This window comes from Mus pahari, chromosome 18, assembly GCF_900095145.1.
Source record: "Mus pahari chromosome 18, PAHARI_EIJ_v1.1, whole genome shotgun sequence".
Taxonomy (NCBI): Eukaryota; Metazoa; Chordata; class Mammalia; order Rodentia; family Muridae; genus Mus; species Mus pahari.
Window position 1 is genome coordinate 20403625 of NC_034607.1, and position 10297 is coordinate 20413921.

The 10297-nt window shown below is 39.4% G+C and overlaps 1 protein-coding gene across 1 annotated transcript in view; it reads left to right on the forward strand.

The window, feature by feature from the left end:
• The window catches only part of Kcnh8 (potassium voltage-gated channel subfamily H member 8), a 365093-nt gene that overhangs the window by 282852 nt on the left and 71944 nt on the right, over positions 1-10297 (forward strand). The window contains exon 9 of the mRNA XM_021218046.1: positions 9398-9597. Coding sequence (XP_021073705.1) covers positions 9398-9597 — 200 coding nt within the window. The remainder of the gene's footprint in view (positions 1-9397; positions 9598-10297) is intronic.

The window sequence follows — 10297 nt, forward strand, 5'->3', positions numbered from 1 at the left end:
TGTGTGTGTGTGTGTGTGTGTGTGTGTGTGTGTGTGTGTGTGTGTTTGTGTGTGTTATTTTAGTTTTACCTTGTAAACTTAAGGCAGGCAAACTAAAAAAAATAGTATAGGTATCAAGCAAGAATGAGAAGGAAACTGAGTCAAATTACTCTTTTTTTTAATTAGGTTGTTTTTAATTTATGTTAACAGAGTTGATTCAAGTCATTGGAAAAAGTCCATTGTCCAACATGTAGAAGATAACCACAAAGACATAACAAAAGCCATTTCGAATGCCTCCCACTTCCAAGGGAAGTGGGCACGAATTTTCTGAGCCAGCGAACACAATTTTTTTAGCTTCTTGTTTAAAGTTATAAAACTATATAAAAAAAATACTACAGAACTTCAACCGCCTCATTTAGCTTGGATAAATATTTATACTGCATGGGAATGATGCCAAGCATACTAGATGGCTGGGAGACAAAGATGACTAAGAACAAATGTGGCCTTTCAAGTACACAGCTGAATGACCGATAAGGGTGTTCTAGTAAATCGAACACACCTGTTAACCTGATTCTTTAAAACTGGCTTTCTATTGTAACGCACACTTTAAAAAATCCCCGATAGATACAGAAAATTCATACTGACCAAAATGGAGTTTTTCGGGAGAAATATTTTCTAAAATTATTAATAAAGCTACATATATCATTGTTGACACTAAATAATAGAGAGATAATTTTTCTTATCTTTGAATGCCTTTCTTTCAAACTTAGTACTGACTGCCTGAAGGCATCTGGTAAGTTTGCTTCAGCTGATGGGCCTTGAGGGTTAGATAATGTTTCCTGGTGCAGATGGCTGGCTCATTGTGGAGGCAAGGCTAGTTCCAATGGAGCATGATTTTCACACTTGCTTTGGGGCTCCCAACCCCAAATTGAACCTAGATGTAACCCTCTAAATTCAGCCCATTCTGAAGACACATTTGCAACATCTGAATTCATCCTTTAAGAAATTATTTTCTGCCTCCTATATGTGAGGTCTCTTGGTCTTTATGAAGGGCCCCCAACTGTAGCGGGGACTTACCCGGACTCTGTTGGCTGCCTGTGAATCGTATCCCCCTAACTGGGCTGTCTTGACTGGCCTCAGTTGGATTGATACCCAGGGGGACCACACCCTTCTCAGAGATGAAAGAGAGGGAGGGATGGAAGGAAGGGCCATGTGAGGAAGAGACTAAGAAGAGGTGTGATCAGGATAGAAAATTAATAAATAAGTAAATTAATGGAAATAATACATCCTCCTTTTTTTCAATTTTTTTATTGGATATTTTCTTCATTTACATTTCAAATGCTATCCCGAATGTCTCCTATACCCTCCCACCGCCCTGCTCCCCTACCCACCCACTCCCACTTCTTGGCCCTGGTATTCCCCTGCTCTGGGGCATATAAAGTTTGCAAGACCAAGGGGCCTCTCTTCCCAATAATGGCCAACTAGGCCATCATCTGCTACATATGCAGCTAGAGACACGAGCTCTGGGGGTGCTGGTTAGTTCATACTGTTGTTCCACCTATAGGATTGCAGACCCTTTTAGCTACTTGGGTACTTTCTCTAGCTCCTCCATTGGGGGCCCTGTGTTCCATCCAATAGATGACTGTGAGCATCCACTTCTGTATTTGCCAGGCACCGGCATACATAGCCTCACATGAGACAGTATATCAGGGTCCTTTCAGCAAAACCCTGCTGTTATATGCAATAGTGTCTGGGTTTGGTGGCTGATGATGGGATGGATCCCCAGGTGGGGTAGTCTCTGAATGGTCTATCCTTTCACCTTAGCTCCAAACTTTGTCTCTGTAACTCCTTCCATGGGTATTTTTTTTTTTCCTGTTCTAAGAGGAATGAAGTATCCACACGTTGGTCTTCCTTCTTGATTTTCTTGTGTTTTGCAAATCGTATCTTGGGTATTACATCCTTCTAATTCTGACATCTACAACCCAGTATACAAGTTAATGGAAAATGGAAAATTCCAGATCAACTAGGAGGTGGGAGAAAAGACAAGATCAAGGTTACCCAAAAGTTGAGCTTGGGTCTTTGTCTTCTCTTTCTACTAAAATAAAGGAGCTCCGATACAGACTCTACAACCTCAGCACAATAGATGTTACAGCTCTCATCCAGCCATAATATTATGCATGGAAAAGCAAGGGTGCACAAGTTCAGGGAAGGACCTACGATCTTGGAAGGGAATGGAGAAGAGAGGAAAGCCAAAAAGCCAGGTCCAGGCTGCACTGTGGTTTTTTTTTTTTTTTTTTCATCTGAGACATGTTTACCATTCCCTGAGATCATTATTGGAAAGCTCCTTTTGTAAGATTGGACAAACTGGTGGCTTCCCTGGTGGAGGAGCTCCCCCATCTGCTGGTGCTTCTTTGGGCCCCACCGTTGAAGAGATGGATTAAGTCAGTCCAAGAAGAGGATGTAGCATTGTTCCACAGGGCCCCAAAACAAGTAACATGGAATAATAAAACTATTTAAATTGGCAAAAAAAAAAAAGATTGGACAAAATACATTTCATGCAAAACTCCCACACAAATTAAAAGAGCCCTCAACATACTCAGCAGATCTAGCACTCAAGAATTTACATATGTATGTAAATTCATATATATATATATATATATATATATGGTGCACACAAAATAAGCATCAATGGGAAAAGGCCATCATAATATGAGAGACAGGATTTTATTCTAACTTACTAATTTAATAAGACTTTTTGAAATTGTGGTGACTCAGACAGATGAGTTCCTTCCAACAACTCTTATGAATGCTTCAATTAATCCAGTAATTTATTTTATTGATAATGTACAATTAGGATGCTAAATGGTCTGAACATATTACTTCTCACAGCTTAAGTGCTTTACACATTATAATTAAGCAGAGCAAAGTTAAAATCATCCACATAATCAAGAAAAGCAGTGTTAAAATAAGTGAAATAGGCTTGTTCTCTGCACTCAATTTATTCCCTTAAAGACGGCTATTATACACAGTTTAAGAGAGTAGAGCTTCCAAGCCTTGCCCATAAGCTCAGCAGAACCTGAGATCGGTATCTAATTTCTTTAACTTGGAGCATAATCAGCTCTTTCCTTCAGTAAAAGGGTTTTGTTTTTTTTTTTTTCTTTGTTTGTTTATTTGTGTGTGGGGTGTGTGGTGTGGTGTGGTGTGTTTTCCTCCAAGGAAAATATTTAGGCCTCTGAGCTTTGAAACTTGAAAATAACATAGAATAAAGTACCCTTAAGAAATATTCAATTTTTCTTTAGATATTTCTGGACATGGAAGCGCACTGCTTTTGTCCTCTTGTGTGTGCTTGCATGTGGCTGGCACCAGTTGAATATTTCTTGAATTCTTACATCAAGAAGTAATTTCTACCAAGAGTGATGTAACGCTTGAAGATCCAGCAGAAAAGCCTTAAAGCCTTTTCCCAGAGTCTCACTCTCTGAGTGCAATGACATTTGTAATACTTTGCATTTTCAAGGGAAAAGTTAACTACTACTGCTCTCTACATATACTAGATGCTTCCACACAGATCAGCATACTCAGTTCAGAATTATAGCTTGGAATAGCCTGACAAGTAAGATAATAGCATGCCTACTTAACATATAAGGAAAATGTGGCCATATAAAGAGATTTAGCTTGGTAAGTTCTCACAATGAGAAAGAGGGAAGCAAGGATTCAAACCTAGATTTGTCTGACTCTGAAGCCTCTATTGTGTATGCAGTCTTATATTACCTCCTGGAGATAGGTTCCAAATTTAACTCTAAGTAACTTTTACAAATAAGATATTGTTCTTAAAAATGTGATTTTTATAGTCATGGGAGCCATTAGTCTATAAAAAATTATCATATATGACTTGCTGTGGAATTTTAATTTCAATGTTAGATTAAAATGAAATTTATACATTGGCATTCGTCAACTTCTGGTGACTATGGGGCAAAAAAAAAAAAAAATTGATCTGGTGCTGTCCTGAAATATTCAAGGTAGTTTTGTTCGTGTGTTTATGTTTGTACTGTATGTAGTTTGGTGCTAAAGAACTTCTACTACTGTTCCTCCCACAGTGACATTTTGGTACCAGGACATTTCGATAGATTCCCCTCCCCCACAAGCTATTAATGGCTTGGTTCCTTTTTAGGAAATAAAATATACTGAGACAGAGATTTTACAGAATCCATGAGCTTCTTGTCTCACCTGTTGTCCTATTCCAGGGATCATATCTGAGGTCACTGTAAATGGATGTGCCCACTGGCATGGCATGTCTAGGCTCTCTTCCATCTTTTATTTTCATGGCCCTAGGTAAAGTCAACTCTTCTTGGGTTTTTCTCTTGGTATGTACATGAGCCATTCTCACTCCATTCTGGTAACCACTAAGAAATGCAGAATCCTGCAGTGTCTTTCCTACCTTCTTGCCAACTACTTCCAAAAGCAGAAATCCCCTGGTAGGCAAGCCCAGTTCTCTAAGTCTGATTCTCTATACCAGAAACAACCTTATCTCTCTCGCATTGACCCCATAGTTGTGAAGAATAAATACTTGCACCTTTTCAAACACTAGTAGTAATTTTTTTTTGTTGCTGCTTTTGTTGTTGTTTTATTTGTTTGGTTGGTTTTTGTTTTGTTTTTTAACATTCCAGCCATTGCCTCACACCTGGTCCTCCCTCTCACAGTTCTTCATCCCATTTCTTCTTCCTCTTGCTTCCTAGAGGGTGCTCCCTCCACCCCAGGCATTCTTCTTCCCTAGGGCCTCAAGTCTCTTGAGGATTAGACTTATTTTCTCCCACTGAGGCCAGACCAGGCAGTCCTCTACCATATATGTGCTGGGCCTCATACTGGCCCATGTATGCTCCTGGTTGGTGGCTCAGTCTCTGGGAGTTCCCAGGGGTCCTGGTTAGTTGAGACTGCTGGTCTTCCAATGGAGTTGCCCTCCCCTTCTGCTTCTTCAATCCATCCCATAATTCAACCCTAGTGGTCAAAGACTGTAGTTCAACAGTTGGGTGTATGTATCTGTATTTGTCTTAGTCAGCTGCTGGTAGGGCCTCTCAGAGGACAGCCATGCTAGGCTCCTGTCTGTAAGCACAGCATAGCATCAGTAATTGTATGAGGCCTTGGTGCCTGCCCATGAGACAGATCCTAAATTGGGCCAGTCACTGGATTGCCTTTCCTTCAGTCTCTTCTCCATTTGTGCCCCTACAATTATTTTAGACAAGAACAATTCTGGGTCAGAATTTTAACTGTGGTTTGGTAACCCTGTCCCTCCACTTGAGGTACCATCTATCTACTGGGGGACAACTCTGATGAGTTCCCCTTTTCCCACTGTTGGGCATTTTGGCTAAGGTCACCCTTATTGAGTCCTGACAGTCTCTTAACTCCCAGGTCTCGGGGACTTTCTAGAGCTGCACTGCCCAACCCCCAGAGGGTGCATATTTCCAGTTATTCTCCTGGCCCTCTGGGCTTCTCTGCTGTCTGCGTCCCTGCCCCCACACTTGATCCTGCTTTCCCTTTCCCCTCCCCCACATCTCCCACCCAGGTCCCTCCCTCCCTCTGCTTCCTGTGATTATTTTATTCCCCCTTTTAAGTGATACTAAAGCATCCACACTAGGGCCTTCCTACTTGTTAAACTTCTTACAGTCTGTGTAGAAGGTTGTATTCTAGGTGTTCTATACTTTTTGACTAATATCAGTGAGTGCGCTAATATCACTTATCAGTGAGTACATACTATACATGTCCTTTAGGGTGTAGATTGCCATACTCAGGATGATATTTTCTAGTTCCATTTATTTGCCTGAGAAATTCATGATGTCCTGATTTTTAGTAGCTAAATAGTGTTCCATTGTGTAAATGAACGACATTTTCTGTGTTCATTCTTCAGTTGAGGGACATCTGAGTTGTTTCCAGCTTCTGGGTCTTACAAATACAGCTGCTATGAGCATAGTGGAACGAGTATTCTTGTGGGATGATGGAGAATCTCTTGGCTCTATGCCCAGGAGTGGAATAGCTAGGAATACTTGCAGTTTTCTGAGGAACACCCAGATTGATTTCCAGAGTGGTTGCACCAGTTTGCATTCCCACCAGCAATGGAGGAGTGTTCCTCTTTCTCCACATCCTCGCCAGCATGTGGTGTCACTTTTGTTTATTATCTTAGCCATTCTGATTTGTGTAAGGTGGAATCTCAGGGTCATTTTGACTTGCATTTCCCTGATGACTAAGGACTTTGAACCTTTCGTTAAGTGTTGCTCCTACATTTGCAGTTCCTCTGATGTGAATTCTCTGTTTGACTCTGAACCACATTTTTAAATTAGGCTATTTGATTTTTCGGAAATTAACTTCTTGAGTTCTTTATCTATTTTGGATATTAGCCCCCTATTGTATGTAGGGCTAGTGAACTTTTTGGGGTTTGGGGGGTTTTGTTTTGTTTTGTTTTGTTTGCCAATCTGTAGGTTGTCGATTTATCCTATTATGGCCTCTTTTGCCTTACGGAAGCTTTTCAGCTTCATGAGGATCCATTTGTCAATTCTTGATCTTAGAGCCCGAGCCATTGGTGTTCTGTTCAGGAAATTATCCCCTGTACCAATGAGTTTGAGGCTTTTTCCCACTTTCCTTCTAATATATTCAGTGCATTGGGTTTTATGTTGAGGTCCTTGATCCACTTGGAGTTAAGCTTTCTGCAAGGAGATAAATATGGATCTACTTTCATTCTTGGACAAACAGAACACTACTAGTTAGAGCACCATTTATTGAAGACGCTTTCTTTTTCCACTATATGTTTTTGACTTCTTTGTTAAGGAACAAGTGTCCATAAGTGAGTGGGTTTATTTCTGGGTCTTCCATTCTATTGCAGTGATCGACCTGTCTGCCTCTGTACCAGTACCTCGTCGTCTTTATCACTATTGCTTTGTAGTATAGATTGAGGTCAGGGATGATGATTCCCACAGATCTTTTTTTTTTAATTGAGAATTGTTTTGGCTAGCCTGGATTTTTTTGGTTTTCCATATGAAGTTGAGAATTTCTCTTTCCATGTCTGTGAAAAATTATGTTGGAGTTTGATCAGGTGTCATTGAATCTGTAGATTGCTTTTAGTAAGATGGCCATTTTCACTATGTTAATCCTATCAATCCATGAGCATGAGAGGTCTTTCCATCTTCTGATGTCTTTGATTTCCTTCTTCAAGGATTTGAAGTTCTTGCCATACACATCTTTCACTTGCTTACCACTGGTTAAACCAAGATATTTTATACTATTTGTGGCTATTGTGAAGGGTGTTGTTCCTCTAATTTCCTTGTCAGCATGTTTATCATTTGTATAAATGAAGGCTACTGATTTAATTTTATATCCTACCACTTTGCTGAAGTTGTTTGTCAACTGAAGCAGTTCTCCGGTGGAATTTTCAGAGTTGCTTATGTATACTATCATATCGTCTGTAAGTATTGATACTTTGATTTCTCTCTTTTTTTTCCACAATTTGTTTTTCCTTGATCTCCTTTTGTTGTCTAATTGCTCTAGCTAGAACTTCAAGTACTCTATTAAATAGACAGGGAGAGAGTAGGCAGCCTTGTCTTGTCCCTGATTTTAATGGGATTGCTTCTAGTTTCTCTTCATTTAGTTTGATGTTGGCTGTTGGCTTGCTATATATTGCTTTTATTATGTTTAGGTATGTACCATGAATTCCTGATCTCTACAAATCTTTTAGCATTAAAGGATATTGTATTTTGTCAAAGGCTTATCAGCATGTAATGAGATAATCATGTGACTTTTCTCTTGAGTTTGTTTATATAATGTATTACATTGATGAATTTTCACATATTGAACCATCCTTGTACCTTGGGATAAAGCTTACTTGATCATGGTGAAGGATGGTTTTGATCTGTTCTTCCATTCGGTTTGCAAGAATTTTATTGAGCATTGATACCCATATGTAAAAGGGCTTGAAATTTTCCTTCTTTTTTAGGTCTTTGTGTGGTTTAGGTATCAGAGTAATTGTAGCTTCATAAAATGAATTAGGTAGTGTTCCTTCTGTTTCTATTTTGTGGAAGGGCCAGATAGTTTTAGTGTAGAATTCTATCTTACTCTCAAAGAAGAGCTAATATGAATACTCTGGCAGTAGATTAGGCTTGGACTGACACAGTAAAATATGAAAGTTGGGTATTCTGATGGTCAGCTTTTATAGTCAAATTGACACAATCCAGAATCATCTGGGAAGGTTCTCAATGAAGGATTGTCTAAATCTGGTTGGCTTGTGAACATGTATGTGGGGGATGTTGTTAAGCCACATGGGAAGATCTAGCCCACTGTGGATTGTACCATTCCCCAAGTATGGGGTTCTGAACTCTGTGAGGGGTGCAGAAATCAAGCAAGGACATAATTGTGTATATATTCACTACTTTCTGCTCTTGACTGTGAATGGCATATGCCTAGCTGCCTTGATTTCCCCCACAACGGTAAACTATTACTTGGGATTTCAAAGCTTAAGTGAATTTGATCCTTGCCTAAATTGCTTTTGGAGAAGATGTTTTACCATAAAAACACAAATGAGAACAAAACAGTGCCAACTAAGTGGGAAACCTCACTGAAACAGAGGACCACTGGTTTATCAGGACAGTGATAGTGACCCTACACCAAGCATCTATGTTTTAGTACATTCTTTTGTGTCTCTCCTGGTCTCAAATTTTGAGGGTCTCCTTTAAGATTAATGTGCTTGCAAAGCCAAAGTGAAGGTGAGAATTGAACTTATTGTCACCCCAGCTTCCCACTTCTCAGGGAATCCTCAAATTTGTAACAACTGTTTTAATATTAATACTAATGTAAACACATCATTTATTAATATTCTGTAACTATTTTTATTTACTAACTTTATGGTTCGTGGAATCAAACTCATGGCCATAAATAATTTCAACAAGTGCTATGCCACTGAGCTATATCCCAAGTCCTTAAAGTGATGATTTGCTCTGTGAGACTAAAATGAAAACAGTAGTCACCCAGTTATTATAATTAGTTTTGTTTTTAAAATATACCTGCTAGTGTAATAGAATAATTGCTAACTGTAAATGTGTAGCCTATCCTATGGAATTCTTGAGAGAATTGAGTTGTACCTATTAAAGTATGTGTAACTACTAAAATAATCCTATGTTGGTAGAGTTCAGAGGAAAGGTTTTTCAGATCCAGAAGGGCAGCTAAAAAAATGCATGTGTGTTAAAGGGGCTACTTCATATATTATTATTATGATCAGGCCATATGGAAGTAAGATGACTGCTTCTGGGTTTACCTGCTACCAGCAATGAAATCATATTAGTATGGCCAAATAAGCATGCTTTACTCTAACCCATATATGGAAAAGACTTATATGTAAAAGGGGCCTCTGCCTTACTAGCCTGTGTTCTATTGTGCTCTCTAGCCCTGATGCATGCCTTAGTATTTGGGAACGTGACTGCCATCATACAGAGAATGTACTCTAGATGGAGCCTGTACCACACTAGAACCAAGGACCTGAAGGACTTCATCCGTGTGCACCACCTGCCCCAGCAACTCAAGCAGAGGATGCTCGAGTACTTTCAGACAACTTGGTCAGTCAACAATGGGATAGATTCAAATGAGGTAATGTTCATCTCTTATGTTGATATTTTCAAAAAGCATACACTTATCATATAAAAGCTAGATCTTCTAATACGGGCATAAGACGGAGACAGTGTTACCAATGTTATCTCTTTGTCTTTCAACCCTCATGAGCCTACAACCCACTTTAAAAATTATTATTATTATTATTATTATTATTATTATTATTATTTAGTTTTATTATTTTCAGTCCAGTCATTGCCCCCCTCCCAGTGTACCCTCCCACAGTTCCTCATCCTATTCCTATTTCTCCCTGTCTCCAAGAGGATGTTCCCCCTTCACTGCCAGGCTTCCCCATTCCCTTGGGCATCAAGTCTTTCTCAAGTATTAGGCATGCCTTCTCCCGCAGAGGCCAGACCTTCCTCTGCCGTATATAGGTCAGGGCCTTGGACCATCTTGTGTATGCTGCCTGGTTGGCAACCCACCTTTCTTTATGTGTCACTACTGATGTCTTCACAATGTCACTCTGTGATGACAGAGTTTCATAGCAATTTGCTACCAAATTCACTCTCATTATGCTTTTGAAAGGATTCACCCCTATGAAAATTTAATGTCATAATGTTGGATGAATACTCAATGTAAACTTGCTGTATTGATCCATACTTAAAAAATAATAATGAAGAAGAAGAAGAAGAAGAAGAAGAAGAAGAAGAAGAAGAAGAAGGAGGAGGAGGAGGAGGAG